Genomic DNA, 24,032 nt, shown 5'->3' with positions numbered 1-24,032 from the left:
TAAAAATAATAAATTGTTTTGTTTTGTTACGTTTGGACAAAGTCCGGTTAGATGTTTTAAGCTAAGATAACCCCGTAAGTTTATTTATAATACAAATAAAAATTACAGACACATTTTTATCTGTTATCTGTCTTGGGGCCTGAAAAACAATGACAAACTGGAGGAAAAATGACCACAGAGCTCAAACGACTGGCAGTTTGAGTGATGATGGAAAAGGGGAACGTGTAAACAGCCGACTGTTGTAAAATATAGAAGACAATTTCCTGAATGCCTCGAAAAATGAAAACATTTCAGGGGACATCCTCATTTTCTGCTACAGTTTTGAGGAACTACTTTACTTGAGTATTTCCCTTCAACTTCAGACATTTCAGAGGGAATTATTGTACGTTTTACTACATTTATCTGACAGCTTAGTATTCAGATTCAGAACTTACATTAACAAAACAGAAAAGCTTGTAAGTTATAGTGCATGGCTCTCTTATCAGCCACAGGGATAACTTACTGTTATACACGTGTTGTTCCTCTTGGCACTTCCAGTGCGATTTGCTAATAATACTCACACCATTTAATTAAAGATTTCGAGTGCAGGACTTTTTCATGTTTCTCTTTATTTTAAGTGTTGTCCTTTTATTAAAGACTTCTCCCTCTGGTCTGCCGTCAAACCTGATATGATACAACACCAAAAAACACACAGCTGACATTCAAAAGTAGTGTTTATTTAAAAAAAAAAAGTGGTCACAAGGTCTCAGATGTGAAGTTCATCTGTACTTGTTCTGGATTGTAGTGATTGTCATCTGAAATTTGAAATCTTTGGTCTTCTGAAGGAATGAACTGAACTTGCGCAGTCTAGGAAAAAGAAAGATGAGTACAGGACAGAGCTGCAACAATGAGTTTATTAATCAATTAGTTTATCAAAAAAACAAAAGTTGCTAAATATTTTGATAATCATTAAATGATTTAAATACCTTTATTGTCACGGTGTGGTCACGATAGACCTTAAAAACAAACTCTGAAATGTGTAAGAAATTGTTTTTAAGGTCTAACCTGACCATGTTGTGACAAAAAATGCATTTTAATAGTCTGAAAGAGAGTGCCTTTGAGTTTTTCTTCTGATTTTCACATCTAATTCGCATGTATCTCTATCCAAAGAGCATCTCTACTCAATCTGAGTCCAGGAGGCTCTCCTAAACTTACATGTTTTGATTTATGTGAGGATTTTGCTTCATGATATTAAAACTAGAGTCTCTTTTTGGACTGTTGGTTGGACATGAGAAGCAATAAGAGGTCACTTTTAATTTGGTAAATGATTAATCAGCTAATCAGGAAAAAATAACCAACAGATTCATCGATAATAAAAACAATGGTTGCAGCCCCGATAGAGATTGACATTGACATTGACACTTGCATAGATGCACACATGCAGAAAAGGACACTTACGATTTTCCTTTTTTAATATACAGGCATTTGCTAATATATTACGAAGGCTTTTACATAGTAAACTACAAAGTAAACAGATCCTGTAGGAAAGATGTGGAATGTAGTGTTTTCTTTAGTCGAAGAAATGCAAAATAAAAAGCCTGAAACATCCTTCGTGATCCGTCTGTTCAAGATGACAGAAACAAGGACGCGTTTGTTAATAAGGCTCCACATCAGCCTCTACTCAAATCACTGAGTATCCTCCAGAAACTCAACCTCTTGTTCTACTTTTTGACTGAGCAGAAAAGATTTTTGTTTGGTTTAGAGATAAACTTTTTAAAAGGCGTCCTTGACGGTTCTGGAGGATATTTTACTCACAAGCTCACATTGTACACGATGGTACAATTGCATTTCTTTCCCTTCGCGCTCACTTTCCTGAATAACAATTCTTGGAAGCTGCAGAGAGCCATCTGTCATCTGACATATTTTCTATATTGTTGGCATTTAACACGAGGCACCATGAAAAGGCACAGAGAGACGACAGAAGGCACAGGATTCAAACATCCTCATGGAGCAGAAACAGGAGATAGAAAGGCAGCGATCCTCCAGTCTGCTTCCATTAAGACATTAAGAGGATGTTTGCTAATAATTTATGAATCTAACATAAAGTGATGTAGCGTCTGAGCCCTCAGGTGAGCTCCGTCTGTTTGGTTTGTGGAAGCAGAAGAGCCACCAGCCCCCCTGTCAGCAGCAGAGCCGACACCAGCAGGACCGGCACGGCGCAGTTCGTGTCCACCAACTTTCCGAAGATGACGTTGCCCGTGATCGCTGCAACTCGGCCCACACCTGTGAAGAAACCGAGGGCAGAGGACCTGAAAGAAGACAAGAAGCAGCAGGACATGTGAGCAGCAGAAACAGGACATAACCTCACACTCTGAGTTTAACATATGATATGATTTTTAAGACCTTTTGAAGATCATTTTTAACCAGATTTAAGACAGATTTTTAGACAAAACCTCTTTTTCTTATTCAAGCATCACAGGTAAGTATAAAGTTAAGAAGTATAAATATGGTAGTACATTCAGAGACAGGCTGCAGATGTAGGAATATGGTTAGTAAGTCAAAAAAAACAATATTAGGTTCACAACAGAAATGTTGGAGCGTCACTCATTTTGACAAATAAAAAAAAAGATGAATTTAAAAAGATGTTTCTGGTAATTAAGACCTCACAAGTTCAAATTTAAAACTATTTTATGACTTTTAAATGAACAATATTTACTTTCTGCCACTAGGGGTCTCTCAATCAAATCAAAAAAAGAAGACATCAGTAGTGTGAGATCATGGGAGTTGGCGTTCACTGTTAAAACAACAACTGCTGATGAAAATCTATTTAACGTGACTCAGGCAGAATTATGCAGGGACGAGGTAAAGTATTTAAGTTTTAACCGTGTTATGTGTAGTCGCGTTCGCTGACTTTCCTCCTCACTCTCCTGGAAGTTACAGCAACACGCGACCAAATGAAAATTAAGATTTTTCTGGGTTTGAACATTGTTGGAAAATTTGGGATAACGTCCACAACTCAACAAAATCTGAAACAAAGCTCTCGTCATTTTTTGAATATCTCAGTGCAGAAATGTTGCATGTTATTTATATATTTCTAAAATTAATTATAAGACACTTTAAGGACCTGCAGACGCTCTGCTATAAGTACCAAAAACAAGGATATTAAACCGACTTTCTCAATGTTGACAGTGGATCCAAACTTGTTTTTGGCTTTTTGGCTTGTGTGACGCCTCATCCCAGTTTTTTTCATATACCGTAGCTGTGTTGGGTAGAGCTCCGTTCCCACCACGTCGAGGGCGTTCCAGGTGATCACCGACACGCCGCTGAAGACACACGTCACGACCAGACTCTGGACTTTGGTCTGGATCACGTAGATGAGGAAGACGCTCAGACTGGACACCAGCAGGCTGCCGGCTGGAGACACAAAGAGGTGAGACATCATTTGAGGATTTAAGGTGTGAAAGTGGCTTGTTTTATAGATCCACACTTCTTGCCAGCGGGGCTGACTGGACATGACAAAACAGACGTTAACAGCGGTAAGTAATTCATCTGACTCACACAGCAGAGCTTTTCCTCCTGTGCTGTCCATCATCAGAATGGAGAAGATGTTTCCCGGTAAGTTTGACGCAGCAATGATGAAGCCCTCCATATACACTGTCAATGAGGGACACAAACGGGAGAGCTGAGTGAGGACAGTAAGATAAAAAGTCTTCTTCTGTACTGGGTCGTCGGGGGCTGGAGCCTATCCCATCATGCAGTTCGGTTGGACACAATCAGTAATGCTGCATTTTACAGGTCTTAAATAGAATGATGTAATTATAAGGAAAAGAAAGAAGAGCTCAATTTTAATTATTATCAATAAATTATTGGAAACTTTATTCTTCATAAAATTGTATTCTTGTCTGTTGACCAGATGAGTCTCTGCTGCTATTTGTTACCATCAGTTTGCTGCAAGATGTCGTTAAAGGGAAATTTTTAAAACTCCTCCAGCTGTTATTAATACTTCAAACAATATTGCACATATACAGTATTATTATGTGATAGCTACTTGATTTTCATCTGTGGATGAGTTATACATTTGTGGCTCTAGTTTAGTTCTATGTTTACTGACTGGAGGCAAAAGACGAAAAAAAATAAAATAAAAATAAAAATCAGAAGAATTAATTATTTCGTCACAGTGACACACCTGCTGTCTTGACCGGGTAGCAGCTCTGGTTGTGGAGTGAAGACGGCAGGGACACGTTGGCACAGGGCGAGCCGCCGCTCTCCATTCTCTCAAACAGCTCCGGGAACCACATCCACAGCCCGTAGTAACTACACACACATGCACACGCACATGCGCACGCACACACAAACACACATTTACATAAAACGAAAATGTATGTAAAACTGAACTTATGTTCCTCAGTCCTACACTGAGACTGCATTAGTTTGGTCTAAACAGACAAGCTGCTAGGGATCAAAACTTTTTCCAGCAGTTATTTTCAGTTAAGGAAGAGGAGTTCTGGTTGTTGAAGATAAAACAATTATCTCTCACTGCCTCCTGCAGATATCAGCGGTGTCACAGCACTGAACTTACACACAATTACAGTATAAAATCTGTATGTGGGCCTTCACATTGGATTTCTCACCCGAAGGAGATGCAGTAGAAGATGACGAGCAGAACGATGCTTCTGGATCTGAGTGGACCTTTAAACATCTGTTTAACTGGCGCCAAGCCCTGCAAGCAAAACCAAAGAAATAATATACAACCACACAATTTCACTTTAGAGCTCACTCTAATATATACAGCAAATTTGAATAAATACATTTAGTATGCTTTTAGACAACTCCAGCAGCTGTCCTCCTGCTTCATCCCTGTCGATGTCCCGTCAGAGCTGTGTCATTTACCTTTTTTAAAATATTGGCCACTCTCCGTCTTCGTGAACCACGAGTTCTGGTCTCCTCAGGTTTCCCTCTTGGCTTGGAGCTTGTACACAGACCAAATTTCTTGAAAACAAAAAGTGAAACATGAGAGTCGTTACACTTGATATAGATTATTATGCTTAAGACTGAAAGAAAGAAGGAAGTGTTTAGAAAAACTTGAACAAACAGCATACAAATTATTCACACGTTTCATGACATCCATATTGATTTCACATTTTGCACTTTCTGTTTCTTCATTTTCATGTCCTTCCTGTCTTTGAATTTTGTTGGTTGTCTTGTGTTTCTTGGGTTCAATTTGTTCATTTTATTTGCTGCTTTAGTATTTGTCATTAATATCTCCATCATTGTCACCACTTTACTGTGTTTTATGTCTAATTAAGCTAAACATCTAAAATGTGCACACCAAACCATGACAAAGAATCGTACCGGAAAATCTTTTCCTTTTCCCCGCATGTTCAGCTCAAACATCACTTTAAAGACATGGATCGCCTCTTTCTCTCGGGCAGCCTGACAAAGAGAAGACGAAAATCCATAAGGCAGTTCGAAAAATAATAATCAGCCTTCAAACACGAGCACGAGTCCGGCTTTTAAATACCTCCATGAGGAACTTGGGGCTTTCAGGCATGAGCAGCTTGAAGAGGAGGGCCGAGGTGAGGCTGGGGACAGAGCAGAGCATCACAAACAGTCTCCAGCTCTGAAAGTTTAGAGAGCCCAGAGAGAAATGTAACGATGTTCTTGGAATAACCATCCAGGCCAGACCTGCAGACAGAAACACACAGACAGTGGCTCAACAATAAACACATGGAGTGATTTTTTTAATTTTAATTCTGTGCTTTTTGTCTTATTTTGATAGTGTCTGACAAAGAAATTCAGTAGTTGTAGCTACACGTTAGCATGCCAACTTTAGCAAGCTAAATAAAGCTAACATGCAGAATAATACACAGTAAATGTCAGCATGTAACTGATGATTTTCATAAAACCCGTGGTTTCTGCACTTCTGACGTTTATGACGTTTTTTTATCCTGCAAACCAGATATTATTTTTTCTTATTAATGGGAGTCACGCGTCTTCCCACCTGCAGCCAAGATGTTTCCTGCCATCCAGAAGGTGGCCAGAGCACTGATCATCGCACCTCTCCTCAGACGGGGCATGAACTCTGAGAAGTAGGAGAAGATCACAGGGATCGACCCGCCGACCCTGCAGAGGAAGAAAAAAAAGCTTTTAGTCTTGAGCTGCCAACGACTTAGGAGAAGAAATCACGGGTGGGCCTAATGAGGAAAATATGAGTAAAAGGTACAATACGTAAGAATTCATATGACCAACAAAAAGGGGCAGCATATCACCAGAACATCTGCTAACTGCTGCTAACTGTATACTTTTTATACAGCCGTGTCTGTAGCTTCTATTAACTTGTTAGCTCAGTTAGCCATGCAGCTAGCCGGACTATCAGGGGAGCGTTGGTGCTTATAGCACAGGAATTTTGGACCGCTGGGAGAAAGAGATTTTCAGGGCTGGGGCTTGCTGGTTAGCCTGCAAACTTCAGTGGATATCTCCGCAACACAATAAATAGATATCTTGGACATAACGTCAACACGTTTTTTTTTCACATAATTTTGGTTAATTTTTTAATGTTTTGAACACTAATTTGTACATATTGTATCTTTAAGGTATTTGGCAGTGATTTAAACCATTTTTGTGATTTTCTTTCCCCAAATGAAGCAAGAGCTGCGTGTTGTAAAATCTATGGCCAGTTGTTTTTTGTGTACTTAATTCAGTGTGTGTCTGTCAGCGAAATGACTGCATGTAAACAGAAGGTGTAAAAAATATGCTCACCCGATACCGCTGATGAGCCTCATCAGCAGGAAGAGCCAGAACCACGGAGCCAAGCTGGCAAGACCTCCAAACACCCCGTTGACAGTGAGGGATACAATCAAGACCCTGCGACGCCCCCTCTGGTCAGCTAAGTATCCCCACAAGTAGCCGCCCACCATCATTCCTAGAAAACAGCAAACGACTGTAACTAGACGATACTATAACCGTTTGTTTCTACAATAAGTTCAGTCGTTTCTCGCTGAACTTCTTCTCTGAAATGTCAAAAGCTGATTTTTTTTTTTTTTAAATGATTGTGATTCACCGAGGAAAATACTGGCAGTCAGCAGGCCCATGTCTGAGGAGCTCAACGATAGATCGCATCGCGCTGTTGGCAGGAGAAAAGACACACACAGGATCTCGACAGCATCGCTGGCATTGGCCCAACCACACACCACCAACAGCAGCCAGTGGAACAAACCAAACCCTGAGAGCAAAGGCAGAACAAACAGCGACCAGACAAAGGGTTAGGGGAGAGGCGTTATCTGTGCAAGAATCACCTGGCAGTCTTTGTTGACCTATTTTAGACAATGAATGTGGCTTAGTTCTTTCACAATAATGAAGCTCTATTTTTTCTGTGTTCCTATAAAGCTTAATTTTAATAGAATATGAAAAAACATTATTTTTGTAGCGTGTAGATGATGCATTATTCAGCTGATGCAACCATTTTGAGTTTTATTAGCCAATAGGTTGAATGATCTGTGTACAAGCAGCTTAAAGCGACATCTGAATCCTCAAAACAACAGCAACAACAACAACAACAAAAACTTACCTGCTTCCTCCACTGCCTCCTCATAAGTTAGTCTTCTCTGTGCACCCACGCCAGCATCACTTGTGATGTTTGAGGCCCTCCTCTCGAAAATGATTTCACCTTAAAAGCAGCAAAAATACACAATTAACTGGGAAAACCACTAGATTAAGTCTAGGTCTGCAACTCTAATTGTTAATCAATTAATCTGCTGCTTATTTTCTCAACGACTGATTAATTGTTTGGTCTGTAAAACTTAAGAGAACAGTGAGTAATACCATCACAATTTTAAGTCCAAGAACAAAGTCACAAAATCAATTAAGTGGAGTAAAAAGTACAATATTTGCATCCAAAACGTAGGGGAGTGGAAGTATAAAGCAGCTGGAAATTGAAGTACTCAAGTTCACATACCTCAGAATTATACTTAAGTACAGTACTTGAGTAAATGTATCCCAGTTACATCCTATCACTGTAGCTAAATAAGGTGAGGATGACTGAAGGGTTTTCTTTCGGCCTGTGTCTGTTTAGTAAACTAAAAAGAAGCAGAAAATTATCATACTCAAGTAAAGCATGAGTACCTTAAAACTGTACTTAAGTATGATACTTGAGTAAATGTACTTAGTTACATTCCATCACTCTAGCTAAATAAATAGTAAATGAATATATACTTTACTTGAGTATTTCCAAAGTTTGGCTACTTTCTAGTTTACTAAACAAACAACGAGCTAAAGAATACTCTTCAGTAGTCCTCACCTTATTTAGTAACTAAGTACATTTACTCAAGTACTATACATAAGCAAAATTTTGAGGTACTTGTACATTACTCGAGTATTTCCATTTTTTGGCTACTTTTCAGGTGAATAAACAGACACAGCGAGCTGCAGAGTAGCCTTTGGTCCTCCTCACCTTATTTAGCTACAGGGATTGTAACTAATTATATTTACTTAAGTACAGGTTTGCGGGGCTTGTACTTTACTTTCCTTCTTTTTCTGCTCCTTTTTAGTTTACTATACAGACACAACGAGCTACAGAGTACACGTCAGTTGTCCTCACCTTATTTAGCTATAGTGATGGCATGTAAGTGCATTTCCTCAAGTACTGTACTGTAGTACAATCTTAAGGTACTTGGACTTTACTTGAGTATTTCCATGTTATCTTTCTTTGTAGTTTACTAAACAGACAAACAGTGATCTACAGAATACACTCCAGTCATCCTCACCTTATTTAGCTACCGTGATGAAAAGTAACACAGTACATTTACTCAGGTACTATACTTGAATACAATTTTGAGGTACTTCTACTTTGCTTGAGTATTTCCATTTTATGTTACTTTTGTTTACAAGAACAGACATGTGGCAGTCTACAGGATAATATCCAGTCGTCCTCACCTTGTTTACCTACAGTGATGCAATGTAACTGGGAAATACTCAAGTAAAGTAGAAGTACCTGAAAGTAAATCACGTCCCATCACTGTATCCAAATAACGTGATTACTACTGAAGTGTATTCTTTAGCTCATTGTGTCTATTTAGTAAAAAGTAGCCCAAAAAAACGGAAATACTCGAGTAAAGTACAGGTGTCTGAAGATGTCCGAGGTGCACAGCTCCTACCTTCATCCGAGTCCGGCTCGTGCTGCTCCAGGTAGTCACCGGTGAGAAGCGGCTCTCGCGCCTCCGTGTCTCCGGTATGCACGTGACGAGACATCCCCACAGTCGGACGTCTCTAATATGGACACAGAGCCGCAGAGTCACAGAGCAACACTAACTACTCGGCCGCAGCCCGCTCCAGGTCCATATCACTGCCTCCACCGCTGCATCTGTCTCATGACTGCAGAGCCCGCTGGCTAGCTAACACTGAAGCTAACCTGACAAGAAGGAGGACCAGGAAGTAAAAAGACAGCGGCGGCTCGTACGTCCTCACCGTCTCCTGCAGCCAGTCACTCAGTCTGTTGGCTCTGGTTGTACGAACTACTACCACAGTGTGTAGCCGAGCTTCAAGCCTTACATGAGCCGCGGAGGTAACGTTAGCAGCAGCTAAAGGAGACACGTCTGGTCCGTCTGTGCGGTGCGAGCGGCGGGGAGCAGTTGACGTTGCCTCCCCTTGTGTTTTAAAAAAGATTGAAGATGGCGACCAGCTCGGAGCGCAGTCCTCCTCCGTTCCCCGACTCCGAGGACCAAGATGTGCTGGACTCCGAAGAAGTCGGAGGCCGAGACAGTGATGAAGACGACGGGGAGGACCTCTTCATGAGCGCAGTATGTCTGAATGAGGTTAACGTTAATCTCAGGCGAGCTTAGCCGCCTCTGTTGTGGCTAACTGACACTAACTGTCAAAGAAGGGACTAGTTAGCTAACATCAGCGAGGAAAGCTAATTTAGCAAAAGTTTTGCAAAGGTGTTGAGCAACATTTAGCTTCTTTTAGCGTGGAGGAAACTCTCGGAAAATACTGTCGAGCCAAGCAACTGTCATGTCAGATAATGTCAGACTTGGAGCATTTATCGTAACTTGAATTATCAAAGCATTATGAGCGTTTAGATGGAGACAATCTGTCCTGACGTTACCCACCTATCACCGCTGTTGGCCTTAAATAGCTTGTGTGGACACTGTTGCAAATATCCATGATGCTATTGATTTCTTCCGGAAAAAGTTGCAACAGGGAGGGCTGTCTAGCTGTGATTTGATCGGGAATTCAGTCAACACACAATGCATCTGATATACTTCCTACGTGGTTAATGAAATGTTGATGTTTTCTTAAACTCTTCTTGGTTAACTTGCACTAATCTGGAGGAATCTCCAGCAGTTTGGGTGTGCAGACTTTTTAGGCCATGCACAGGTAAAGCAAGTCTAACCTGCAGAGAGTGAGGTTGACTGTGGAAGTGGACATCTATCTTAGATCTGTTATTCCTTTTAAATCAGTGTTTCAAAATCCACAATCTTTGCTTAATGAGGGTTAAAAAGCTGGCACCAACAGCCTCCTGTCATGTGAGTGAGCTGTGGTCACATGGGCAGAACCCGGATGTTTTCCCCCCAGTCAAAGTTCAGAGGAGAGATTGGAAAGTTGCTGTCTTTGATTTTTGAGCGCTGCCCTCTCTGCTGCATGGAAAACCTTACTCAGCAGTGTGGATGTTACGTTTAACAGAGCCTGACTGTAGCTGAAGTAATGCTTGGAGATGGACCAGGAAGTGGTCACTTGTGGATTCAGAGTTACCTCATGCAGTAAAAGAAGTGTAGGAACTGTTTACTCAGTATTACTCAACATGGTAATTAGCCAGTACACCCAGTATACACACTTGGCTGCCAGTTTATTAGGTGCACCTAGCTGAGAGGTGTTTCTGATGTTTTCTTAAGCGAGGGTGGAGTAAATACTACACCTCTTAGTATAATTAGAGTCCGACCGATGTATGTCAGTATCCATTAACTTGTTGTTTGATATGTATAAGGGGTCAACCAATATGTTTTTTTCAGGGCTGATACCGATTATTAGTAATCCAGGAGACCAATAACCGATAATTGGGACCAATATACATCTGCAGGAAAAATAAAAATCTTATTCCCAAAGTTGAGAATAGCCATTGATGGAATGTAACCTACTACAATTTACTCAAGTACTTTCCATTTTCAATTTTCTGCTACTTAAAACTGTCACTCCACTTCATGTATTTGATAAATTTAGCTACGATTTACTTTGCATATTCATTATATTCAGTGTAGATTGGCTGTTACTCGTGACATCAGATAGCACTGTGGACAAAGAGTGGTGACCACAAACAGAGAAATGATGTTGCATCAGAGCCAAAGTAGTGCATTTTTCAATGTATTTACTTATCAGCGATCGGCCACAAAAAACATAGATACCGATAATTGGAAAAAGGCTGACTATTGGCCTAGATAATCGGCCAGATCGATAATCGGTCTACCCCTAATATGCACCAATATGATCCTTTTTTATGATGCAGAAAAAGATGCTTGGGATAATTTATAATTATTAAAGGATAAGTTCACCCAAAAATGAAAATGAACTTATTATCTACCTGTCTTCATGTCGATTCGAAAGTCAGGTGTAGTTTCATAGTCCACAAACATTTCTGGAGCTTAAAGCTTTTAGCTAACTTCCTGTACATTTAAGAGTTGGCAGCCTCCTCCCTGCTCTCTACGTCACCACACATGCACGACTCTTTCTTCACTTGGCCCTTTTTGGTTGTATAATAGTGCATTCATGTGGGGTCGGAATAATTACAAAAAACGTATTTCCGACTGGGAAAATCCTGGATTTAGTCCCTTGACACGCAGTCAAACTCGTGCATCCAGTTCACATGGTGTGCGTCCCAGATACAGTGAAGATTTCAGCTTAAACAATGATGTAATAATGTTTCAAATCAGTTTGGGATCTCATGGCTTGTGTTAATGTGATTACAAATAAATCTGTTTGACTGTGAGACACAACAAATAACTCAGAGACATCATTTTGAGCTCAAGGAAATTGGGATGGGCTTTTTTTTTTTTGCCATTTTAGACATTTTATTGTCCTGATGATTAAGCCAAAAAGAAACTGATAGATAATTGTTAGTGACAGCGCTATTCAAATACTCTAAAACATGAACTCTTTTTTCCCTTTTCCCCCTCATCTACAGAGCAACCCTCCACTGACTGAAATGGATCCCACACTGCCACCTGCCAATGAACCCAGTGATGTTTTAGTGAATCCTCTCGTTGACATCATGGATGCTCCCTTAATTGAGCCTGTCAGCAGCCCAACAGAAAGCAAACCAGAGAGCGAAGTTGTCAGTGAGCCCTCTGATGATTTTGTCGATCTAACGAACAACCTAACCGACTCTCCCGATGACTCAGTCGCAGCTGAAATTGCCGTTGCAGACGCAGCAAAAGACTCAACTGAAATCCTTCTCGATGAACCAACAGAAATCCCTTTAGATGAACCCACAGATGATTTTGTTGACATAATCAGAAGTGAAACTCAAGCACTAGAAGAGGAAGTTGTAATTGCAGATGTTACTGTCGAAGCACCAACAGATAAAAGTGAAGTGACCAGTGGGGCTACAGATCCACCTGGTGATGGGGAAACAGGAGGAAGTGCTGAACAGGCAGCAAAAGAAACTTCCACTGCTCCAGTTAACGACCTATTTGCTGATATGCCAGCCAGTAGCATACAAAAGCCGCCTGTCACTGAAATAATTGTCAACCCTTTGGTCGACTTCCTCAGTGATGCTCCACCCGCTGCGGATGCCAAAAAACCCAGCCAGGCAACAGTTGATCTGTTCGAAGATGAGGGAAGTGACTTGTTCACAGATCCACGCCAGACTAAATCTACCAAGCAGCCACAGAAAAGCCTCTTCGGTGAGCCCGATGAGGATCTGTTCGGTGAGCCACTGGGTGCCACCTCAAAGAAAACCATCAGCATGGAGCAGAAGGACAAATCTGTCACGACCAAAGCTGCTGGGGTTAGTAGCAACATAGGTGGACCCCTGCAAGACAGTACTCCTGCAGAACCTGCTGATATCTTTACTGAAGAAGCCCTCACCACAGTGCCCAGCGTCAAAAGCACCAGCACTGTCAACTCCAAGACTAATGGAGTCCACTCTGAAGAAGAGACGGATATATTTGCTGGTAGGTCCACTGTTTTTCTAACAATCAGGATTTAAGTATTTGGGTTTTGAAAGGGATCATTGCCGTACATTTAAAGACAAAGTGTGCCTCCAATAACTGCACTCTGGGATTAAAATGTTGGTTTCTGTGTAGTTTCAATAAGACATTTATTGAAGGTACAAACATAACTTGACCCAACTACAATTTTAGAAAGACCAGATGGTCATATCAGGGCATTACAATGTGTTCTTTATTCCCAGTGTTTATTTTTTGGAGGTATGTTTGCAGTTATTAAAAAGTGGATATTAGATGGTTGCCAGGAAATGAGAGGAGACAGACTGAAGATAACAAAGGTTAACGGCCAGACTCGAGCTACGGATACATTTCATGGTCAATGTCTGAAACCAACGATGCCCCGTTTCTGTTCTTAAAAAAATACTCCACTGATTTTAGCATTGCCGTTCTACAACATTGCAGTTTAAATAAAGGATCCATTTTTTCATCTTCAATCGTGTAGCCCCAAATGACCCCAACTTTCACTTTCACGCAGCTCCCTCTGGAGCCACTTAAAGCTTTATAAATATGCAGAAGTGCTCTGCACCTGTCAGCAGACTTTGATGTGTACAAACACAGGAGTTCCCCTTTTAACTGAAACAACAGAGAGGATGAATTACTACAAAAACAATGGTCACTTTACTGGACTGGAATTGAATTTGTTTCTACTTCCCCTTTCAGCAAGAATTTGTCAATATTCCCAGAAGACGGGTCACTCAAACTCTCTCCAGTAAATGAGGCACTTGTGACTTCAGTTTACGAGCACTGGTCCTCATGTAGTTGAGCTGTTTTATGAAAAAAAGACACACTGTAGTTATTCAGCATGAATGTCTGTGCATGAACTTATTGTTTATATTTGTCAGATCGAGGTTGGATTTATAGAAACAAGTTGCCGATTCAATGAAATCCTTAGGTTGCTAGTGTCCAGTAGTCCAGCACTTGTGGACAGAAAAGACTGCAACTCAACAGGTTGGCCATTAATCAGAGTAGTCTTCTGTCACATGGCAATGTCCTTGAACAAGACACTAAATCCAAAATTAGCCCTGGTTTTGTCCAGTATTCTCTAGTGTTTTGAGCCCTGGTTTTCACATGTAAGGCTGGTATCAGGGAATTATTTTCTTCGTAAAAAGGGTTAGGGTTAGGGACTAGAACTAGAATTGATCATCAAAATTGTTGATTAATTCAGTCATTGACAACTAATCGATTAATCATTGCAGCTCTAATTATATTATATATAAGACCTTTTCTGCCGCATTGACAGCTAATGAAAATATATTAAACTTACACAGACTTATAACAGGGCCAGGACAATCCAGGATATAAAGTAAATAATGACGTCGCTCTTCCATTCAGCATGTAATGACATCAATCTGTTTTTCCCTCTCGAACAGAAGCCACTGTGGAGCTTTCTCTTGACAGTCCGCAGGACCAGAGAAAGAAGGAGGCTACTGCCAAACCGTCTGCATCCGCCCCCTCTTCGTCAGGAGCTGCCAGTCTGACCAAGCCACAGCCTGCTGCCCTGGAGGAGGTACGCACATATCTAATCCTGAGTGAAATCTCAATAATACTGCAACATCAACATCACAATTTCTCGTTTAATTACATCTTACCTGAACAAACATTTGAAAATAAATTAAACTGTTCAAATTTCCCCCCAAAAGATCCAAATTCTGATTTTTTCCCTTTCTGTTCAATATTTGTTTCAGTTGGAAGAAGAAGAGGAAGAAGAGCTGGAAGACAAATTTGAGATCTTTATCTCTGTCAAAGACCCTGAAAAAATAGGTGAGTCTTTTTATTCTGTTTTGTATAAATAATGTACCTGGGTTTATTTTGTTCATTGCAATAAGATTGCTAATTGGTATGTGTGCTGTAAACATCAAGCGAGGAAAGGTTATTCTGAAGAGCTTCAGTCCTTGATTTAATATTTTATGACCATTTTAAAAGACAGAAGGGAGATTAGTGAGAAACTGCCTTAAAGGAAACTCAATAACAGTGAGATAAAATAAAGTATTTCTAGCAATGCGTGTCTTTTTTTTTTTTTTGGCATTGACACGAAAAAACCCCCCAAAAAATCCAAATCTGTCTTCATCTTTTTTTCAGGGGACGGGATGAACGCCTACATGGCCTACAAAGTATCTACACAGGTAAAAACTCGTCGACATACAGGGTTTGACTTGTTGTTCATGTTTGATGCAGCGGAAGCTAATGTTGTTACTCTTGAAACGCTTAACAGTAGTAATTCACCAAAGTTAACGGGCCACTTCACCCCAAAATCAAAAGTACAGTTTTCTTCATCAACTTCTGTAAGTTGCCGAGTTTTGGAGATATCAGCCATAGAGATGTCTTGCCTTGTTTTACCAGGCTGTTAAACATGTTTATTTCTGCTGTGAAGTTGGGCATTTTAACATGGCTTCTTATGAGAATTGACTTTTGCGGCCAGCCTCAAGTGGCCATTCGAGGAACTGCAGTTTTTGATACTTCAGCATAGGCCTCAATTCTAAGAGCTGGAGGTTGATGCTTGGCTATAACATTAGCTAGCTTAGTGGTGCTAGGTGAGCTAGCATCTCTGCAGCCAATATCTCCAAAACTCAGCAACTCGCACCAAAACAATCTAGATGGATAAACAGCCCAACAGGTGGAGGAAAACTATGTGTTTTAGATTTTGGGTGAACTGTGCCTTTAAGCCTTCTAAACAAGTGAAGATAACTGTATAAACTCTCTCTCAGACCACACTGCCCATGTTCCGCAACAAGACATTCACAGTGAGACGACGCTTCAGCGACTTCCTCGGCCTCTACGAGAAGCTTTCTGAGAAACATGGACCAAATGGATTCATTGTGCCTCCGCCACCGGAGAAGAGCATCCTGGGTAGGCTGAGTGGTTTTCCTCTGGTAAACTATAAACTAATCTCCATCAGCTCTAAGAAGGGATGTTGTGTTGCACAGGTATGACAAAGGTGAAGGTGGGAAAGGAAGATTCCTCATCTGCAGACTTTGTTGAGAGAAGAAGAGGCGCGTTGGAGAGGTAAGAGAGAAGGAGTCAAAGTATGTTTTAAAATTAAATTATGACCATTCAGTTACACAAAGAGAAAACTAATCTTGTCCTTGTTTTAATGTTTCCCTGCAAGAAAGTGAGACTTTTTTTCTCATTTGACAGGTATCTTCAGCGAGTGGTAAATCACCCATCACTTCTCCAAGATCCCGACGTCAGAGAATTCCTGGAGAGAGAAGAAGTAAGCTGAAACCTTATAAAAGTGCCTTTCTATCACACAAACAATTATTTATTTTTGTACTTGAACCACTGTGATATACTGAACTCTTTAAGACCATCAAAACACCTCACACACAACTTAAGTATTAATAATAGTTTGCTGATAAATGAATCTTTATCACATCTAGAAATCAGTTAAAATTGATGGAACACAGGATGTATTATTCCTCTGCCATTTACTATTTTTTCTCTGAATTTTTACTACATTTTTGAAATGCAGGCTGTTGATAGCTGTATTGTGTGTGTGTGTGTGTCTTCAGTTGCCCAGAGCAGTGAGTACCCAGGCTCTGAGCGGCGCCGGCTTTCTGAAAATGATCAACAAAGCAACAGATGCTGTCAGTAAAATGACCATCAAGATGAATGAGTCAGACGTGGTGAGTCGAGCCGTAAACAGACACTCCTGCTGTTCACAACGGTTTTCATTCCCAAGAAGCTCTGATGTAGCAGATCATTTCTTTTAATGAGGAAATCTGCCTTTCCCAGTAACAAACTCTCCGTGAAAGGCTGATGACGGCTTCACATTAGTCAGAAAATTTGGTCTGCCAACTCCTTTGTTTTTCATAATTAATCAGAATCTGTGCTGTGGAGAATTTGCACTGAGGAAAAAACATTCTTGAGTGTAAATGATGGTGTTTATTGTGACCTAAATGAATGCACAGACTTACAGACACTGAATTATCAGCTGATCTATTGGTATTAATTTAATGTATTTGTGTCCAGTGCTTTTCTTGTTTGCTATAGTTTAGGGCTGGGAAATATATATGATATATATTGTTGTTTTTTCCTGGTTTTAAAGGCTGCATTAAAGTAAAGTGATAACATTTTCTAAACCTACCAGACTGTTCTGCTTACCAGAGCCCAAAGTGACATCTTCAAATTGCGTCTTTTGTCCAATCAACATTTAAAAAATCAAAGATTCTTTATTTACTATCACAAATAACAAAGAAAAGCAGCTCATCCTCACATTTAAGAAGCTAGAACCAGAAAATGATTCACGTTTTTCTTCAAAATGACTGAAACGAATAATAAAAATTCCTTTTGATTGACTAATTGATTAATTGACTAATCATTGCAGTTCCATTCTCAGGAAGCTGAAGGCACAATTCTAATATAATTATATAGAAAAAAAATGCAAGGGATACATTTGCAGCAACACTGATCCAACATTTATACAAATTATAATTATATTATACTTAAAGATTACAAGAAGATTTCAAGGGCCTCTCTATTAAACTAGTTAATTGCCTTTATTGTCATGGCCTGGCCGTGTTAGATTGGCTTGCTTGATATCCAAAATTTCCCAATTTCACATCCAAACATCCAAAATTACGATGCTGTCATCATTGTGATAGATGATTTTATGGTTTTACAGCAAAGACGGCATGTAGCCTCAGTGCCTTTGGAGTTTTCTGGAGTTTTTAAGTGTAGCTTAATTATAATTTGCATACATGTTGGAAAATATTTAAATTGGATTTCTGTGAATATTTGTATTCCTGGCAAATGACTTCATCTTAGTAACTCAGTGTGGATCACAGTGGGAGATGTAAACTCAGCTATAGAACAAACAGGAGTTGCACTAACTGCGTGTTTTGCTGCAGTGGTTTGAGGAGAAGCTGCAGGAGGTGGAGTCCGCAGACCAGCACTTCAGGAAGCTCCATGCACTGGTTGAATCTCTGGTGGTCCACAGGAAAGGTCAGTTATCTCCCATACAACCACGAAAGGCTTATGGTTTCAATTAGAGTCCTGTGCTGATTATTTATTAGTCAGATTTTGAGAAAGGGTTGAGGATAATTAAATGCATTTTTATGGGAGACTAAACCAAGTTCAGTTTGATGATTTTCTTCCTTAAAAACTAACTGTTACTAAGGCCTAAGTAGAGACAACATTTTGGAGATAACTCTTTACCAGTGTACTCCATAGTGTTATTTTTAGGTGTTATTTTTACTCAGAGCTTTGCCCAGAAAGTAGTTTGAAGAAGATAATTCATATGTTTTTTGGTGTTTTGGTAAAAATGCCACGTTCGTCTCGCTCTTCGCCTCCAGAGCTGTCTTTAAATACTGCCAGCTTCGCCAAGAGCACGGCCATGCTGGGCAGCGCGGAGGACAACACGGCTCTGTCCCGAGCTCTCTCTCAGCTGGCAGAGGTGGAGGACAAGATGGAGCAGCTGCACCAGGACCAGGCTGCAAACGACACCTTCAGCTTCGCCGAAGTCATCGCAGATTACATCCGCCTGCTTGGAGCCGTGAGGGTAATGAGAACATTTCATTTCTGGGTGTCAAGGTTAAGTCTGCATAGCATAGTATTAATTTCTCAGATAATTTAATTAGTAAGTGATTTTACTTTTTAAAGTTAAGGAGGCAATTTTACTAGCTACATGTAAGTGAAGTGTAAACACCAGACTAGTTTTTAAGTAGTTTCATTTCATTGCAAGTCCAAAAAGCCTGCAGCCCTTCCATCAGTCATTGTGGCTGGTCATCTTAAGCTGTGAGGTCAAGTCTGCCATTTCAGTGTAGTCCAAGAAGTTGTGTTGAATCCTTGTAAGGAAAGTCTTTGCCAGACAAAAAGAGAGGCCATAAAAATTATAATATATTTAATTCCAAAGCCTAAAGGTTGATTTCAGAATCGGTGGTTTAATAGAAAGAAATAACAACAAGCAAAATTTCCATGAAAACTGACTAAAAAGTTGTCAGTTGTTCTGAACAAGAGCCTCAGCTAGCGGCTACGTTGCTAAAGTAAATAGCTAAATATAAACATGAAATGATCCTGTGTGTGTTCGTGGGCTGCAGGGGTCGTTTGATCACCGGATGAAGGCGTGGCAGCGTTGGCAGGATGCTCAGACTGTGCTGCAGAAGAAGAGGGAGACTGAGGCCAAACTGCTGTGGGCCAACAAGCCAGACAAACTGCAGCTGGCCAAAGAGGAGATCGCTGAGGTACAACGGCAGCCAAAATCAACACAGAGAAAATAACGAGAATGCTGCAGTTTGAAGTTGTTGTTTTTTTCAGTGACCTGGACTTTATTGAATTTCAAACCAAATATATTAGAGTTGACATTTCATTGTCTTGGTCACTTGTAATGAAAACAATCACAAACATTGAAAAGTGATAAAAAGTAACCTAAAAATTCTGAATGATTAATATTTTATACACTCAAAGCCCAAAGTCTGACTTAGTGTCTCAGAATTTTTTAAGATAACATTTTTTCCCTTTTTTTATTTATTTATTTTTTTAGATCAAATGCATCTTTTTATTGATCGTTGAATACATCAACAGAGAAATAAGGACAATCATTGTCATATAAGCAACAGCAGCCAAACACAAAACCTCACAGTAACGGAAAGAAGAAAAAATAAAATCCTTCCTCCCACCCAACTTTTTATTTTTTGTATTTCTGCCTTAGAAATTCAAATTTACCTTGCCATTGGGCTTCTTCACTGCGGGACTTTAAACTCTTCTTCTTCTCTTGTTAACAGTGGGAGGCCAAGGTGACACAGTTCGAGAGAGACTTTGAAAGAGTTTCTGCCACTGTGCGCAAGGAAGTCGTCCGCTTTGAGGTACTGATATTGATCCCTGTTGCTTTCATGTCAGTTACTGGACAGCTGAAAAAGTTTGTTACTGCTGACTGACGAAATGTTTTATTTAATCTTACAGAAAGACAAAGCCAAGAATTTCAAAAGACAGATAATTAAGTACTTGGAGTCTCTGCTTCAGTCTCAGCAGCAGGTGAGTGTCTCTCTGGCAGACATGAATATGTAATATTTGAATAATCGGATAATCACCTGTCACTGTGCATTTATAAATAGTTCTGACATTGAGAAAGGCTTTTTCAACTCTGGCAGTCCTTGTTTTGACTTTTTCATGTCAGAGTAATATTTCATTTATACTTAAAGGATTTAGAAGTGCTTGTCAATGCAGCATGTCTGAAGTGGTTGTATGTGTTTTACATTTTAAGCATTTAGCTGTCGATCTTATCCAGAAAGACTTCATGAGTGCAACATTACAATAAGATTGAATTTTAAATTATCAAAATGTAAAGTGACTAATGTAGAAGACTACAGAAAAATTATTTTTCTGGGTGTCTGGGGCCTAAAGGTCCCTTTAGGCTCAGGTGTAACTATATATCTAAGGTGGAACTGCAATTTTTTGGACAAATAATTTGAGGACATTTCTGTGGCCCATCACAATGAGTAGTATTACATTTAAAAAGTACTGAAAAAGTTGCTAAGTTTCAAGAGGCCTAAGTAATGTATTCAAAGACATGTTTCCTCCACAAGTCTCAAACCCATAAAAGTTAATTTTTCAGAGATGTTTGAGTCAGTGGATCTCACAGATGTTAATATTTTTGCTTGATATCGGATTCATGAGTAGAAAAATGTCATGACATCTGTTGTAAATCCTAATTATTAACCACTTCTCATCTAGCAGCTATAAATGAATTGACTCTGTTGTCTTTTTTTTTCTCCCCAGCTGATAAAATACTGGGAGGCTTTCTTACCAGAAGCAAAAGCAATCGCCTAATCCTCGAGCACCAGCCTTTTGGACGACAGAACAGAACAGACAGGCTGCCTTCTTCTTATACACTTTACCTCTTGCCTTTAAACCAAGGAAAAATGTGTGCATTGTAAAGGGAGATACAATCAACCTGTTTTTTTAATCACCTTTAACATATAGCTCTGTATTCTATTGTATTAATAATTGTATATTTTCATTTAACCTTCCACAAATATTTTCTTATTAGATGAAGAGTTTGCATATACAAAGATATGGACACACGACAAGAGAAAAGTGTAGATGAATGATTCCATTAATTTCCACAAGAGAAGGGAATTGAGTCCGTCGTTCTCAGGATTTTCTCCCTCGTGTGATCAGGAGCTCCTTCACATCAGCAGTGGTTAATTGTTTACAGCGCGGCTGCTCTCTCATCAGATACTTCTGGGGACCCAGATGAAGAAAGTGGCCAAAAGTCTCACTCTGTTGCTTCTTTTTAATGACTCAAAGGGATAAAAATAACATTTAGATGAATATGATTTATGAGCACTTCCACCAGGTGGATAAAATACTTAAGTACCAGCCATGTTTTTTTGTTTTTTTTGTTTTTGTCTTTCAGATTTGAAATACTATCGACGCTGAGGGGAGGGGTGCAGGGTGTTGAGAGGCATTAGATTTCTACAGCTGTGGTCAAGGGTTGCATTGTAGGTCAAGCTTGTGAGTTTAATGTCTTAGATTTCAATCATAGTGCAAACTTTACTATTATAACTACACATGTCTGTGCCTTTTGAAGCCAGTTTTGGAGAAAGTTGAACAGTGCAGAGGCTTGTTAACAGTTACTTCAACAACAGCCATAATGATATGATGAGTGTCAAAGCTGAGGTTAAAGAGCATCATTGGTGGTGGTATCACGTTGAGGCTCATTTACTACAAATGAAGTGTTTTTTCCTCTATGTTCTTGCTGATAACTTCAGTTCTAGTTTCAGTCTTTGGATTTATTGTGTGAAAATCAACCTGCAGAGTCTTAAAACAGTCAAAGTTGTGTCATTTGACACTTTTCCAAGCTGCTACAAAGCAACAGTGACCAACTTTGAGAAAAATGCTGACATGTCCGCTGTATGAATTTGCCTTCTCAAGCAAGTTATCATGTCTTTGCAAGTAGATTTTCATGCTGTTTTAGTGCGTTAATGTAAAACCTGAGCCCTCTTCACGCAGGACTAGTATGTTTGTGTTTCGTGTTGCGCATTCACACGGGATATGCAAAGTCTGTATTTCACTTCTATTTACTGACATCTCCTGGATATGATGCCATGGCTCCATGTAACATCGACTCCCTGCGTCTGTTCTTCAGCAGCCACATTATTAATTTAAGGACAGACGTCCTCAGCCATTATTACAAATTACTAGAGGTCCCAGGTCATACTATTCCTGTGTGAAAAGGGCTCAATAAAACCAAATGCTGCCTGCATGTAATGATTCTCAAGTCCTGCTTTGTGATATGGTTGGCAGTAACATTAGGGCTGCAACTAACAGTAATTCTGTTACTCTGTCAGGTGAAGGGGATGTCTTGAAATAGTTTTATCTGACAAACAGTCTGATTAGTAAAGGTACCCTGTGGAGTTTCAATTATAGCATTGTGGATCCAGTTTTAAAGTTTGGGTCCAGTTTTTGTCAGTATCCCATACTGCAATGTGCCAGCAAGGAAGAAGAAAACTGCCCACTAAGGGGACTCAAACGACGCAGATTTCGTTAGGACTGCAGCTAGCGATTATTTTTCGATTAATCTGTCATGTATTTTCTTAATTTAAGCGATCAGTTGTTTGGTCTTTAAAATGTCAGAACGTGGTGAAAAATGTCAACCAGTGTTTCCCATAATCATAGATGACCTCAAATGTCTTGTTTCGTCACCACCCCAAAGATATTCCGTTTACTGGCACAGAGGAGGAAAGAAAACAGAAAATATCACATTAAAGAAGCTGGAATCAAAGAAACCAGGTCTAATTTGGATTCTTCCAAAGAGAATGGCTCTGAAAATGTTTGACCTACATGCATTTAACTCGGTTGTTACATCTATAAGATAGATGATGCACTTTGGTGAGAAATGGTGAATGTCAACATAACTTTGTTTACAAAAAAATCCACAGGATACCTTTAATTTACTAAATATAACTGAGCAGCTAATGTTGCATTATAGATTGTTGGCAAGAACTGTCTGCTGGTTGTCTAATCATGTCGGCACTAAACAACAGTGTGTAATTTCTTGTAAATGGGCGACAACATGCAAAAAAAACACCAGAGTGATCCTTTAAAACAGCACTGGGACAAGGCTGTCGATGCTGAGTCATAGACGTGAGATTAATGTTGAATCCTAAACTTACTGATGTCAAAGTGAACCTCGTGCTCCCCTGAAGCCTCAGTCTGCAGTCTGACAAGTTAACACAGTAACACACCGGCGTCTCAGCTTTATGTGGCCGGGCTGCCATCTTTTGATTACAGCTTTAATTTCACGTTTGCACACACAAAGTGATGTTCATGTTTCATTTGTTGTCATCACTGAACCTGCAGACATTTCTTTGCACCGTTTTTTTTTTTTTAACTTTTTTTTTGACAAGTAGATGCATGCTTGTTTTCAAGACGGCACAGGTCATTAGTGCCGCCTCATACTGTGTGTCATCACTTGTCAATGTGCAGAGCAATGTCAGCAACGTGCACTGTGTCATAGAAATTTCTTTAAAAAAAAAAAATCAATAAAAGTTGCACTGTTTACACTCTGAGATTTCATTAAAAACAACAGATTTCAGTGTCTTCTTTCTCCACTCGGATTGTTTTCTGAGCCTCACCATAGGTTTTATAATAACACCGTCTGTTGAAGACAGTGTTGTGTAACTCCAGTAATAAGTAAGAACATTTACTAGATGTACATTTTCTTGTGTTTCTCACAAGCAAATGCAAAACCTGCTGCTGTTACTTTTATTTTCCACATATGATGCAGCTTGATGAAGCTTGAATGAGTGAGTCCGATCTTTTAGATCCTTTTTATCCAAGAAGAAATACAGTACAGACCAAAAGTTTGGACACACCTTCTCATTCAATGAGTTTCCTTTC

At 39.7% G+C, this 24,032-nt stretch overlaps 2 protein-coding genes across 2 annotated transcripts; one reads left to right on the top strand and one right to left on the bottom strand.

The window, feature by feature from the left end:
- Positions 1 to 695: 695 nt before the first annotated feature.
- On the bottom strand, positions 696 to 10,103 carry sv2 (synaptic vesicle glycoprotein 2). The gene is made up of 14 exons (XM_084363264.1): positions 10,083 to 10,103; positions 9,132 to 9,243; positions 7,547 to 7,645; positions 7,040 to 7,201; positions 6,739 to 6,901; positions 5,981 to 6,102; positions 5,501 to 5,664; positions 5,332 to 5,412; positions 4,870 to 4,968; positions 4,611 to 4,699; positions 4,166 to 4,293; positions 3,538 to 3,633; positions 3,234 to 3,393; positions 696 to 2,288 (listed from the first exon to the last, which is right to left on the bottom strand). Exons 2-14 carry the CDS (start codon positions 9,223 to 9,225, stop codon positions 2,105 to 2,107), a joined length of 1,641 nt encoding a protein of 546 aa, XP_084219390.1. The 5' UTR covers positions 9,226 to 9,243; positions 10,083 to 10,103; the 3' UTR covers positions 696 to 2,104.
- snx1a (sorting nexin 1a) lies at positions 9,639 to 23,727 on the top strand. Its single transcript, XM_084363263.1, has 15 exons — positions 9,639 to 9,773; positions 12,149 to 13,139; positions 14,564 to 14,700; positions 14,879 to 14,954; positions 15,273 to 15,316; positions 15,899 to 16,040; positions 16,118 to 16,196; positions 16,329 to 16,404; positions 16,703 to 16,816; positions 18,041 to 18,134; positions 18,485 to 18,690; positions 19,229 to 19,372; positions 19,913 to 19,993; positions 20,091 to 20,162; positions 20,907 to 23,727. The coding sequence occupies exons 1-15, from the start codon at positions 9,645 to 9,647 to the stop codon at positions 20,955 to 20,957; spliced, it is 2,436 nt and encodes an 811-aa protein (XP_084219389.1). The 5' UTR covers positions 9,639 to 9,644; the 3' UTR covers positions 20,958 to 23,727.
- Positions 23,728 to 24,032: the final 305 nt, after the last annotated feature.

The sequence above is a fragment of the Pagrus pagrus genome, assembly GCF_965226575.1.
Source record: "Pagrus pagrus genome assembly, chromosome: 10".
In the NCBI taxonomy this organism is placed as follows: Eukaryota; Metazoa; Chordata; class Actinopteri; order Spariformes; family Sparidae; genus Pagrus; species Pagrus pagrus.
Note: the sequence above shows the minus strand (reverse complement) of the source record. Positions and strands in the feature narration are given on the sequence as shown.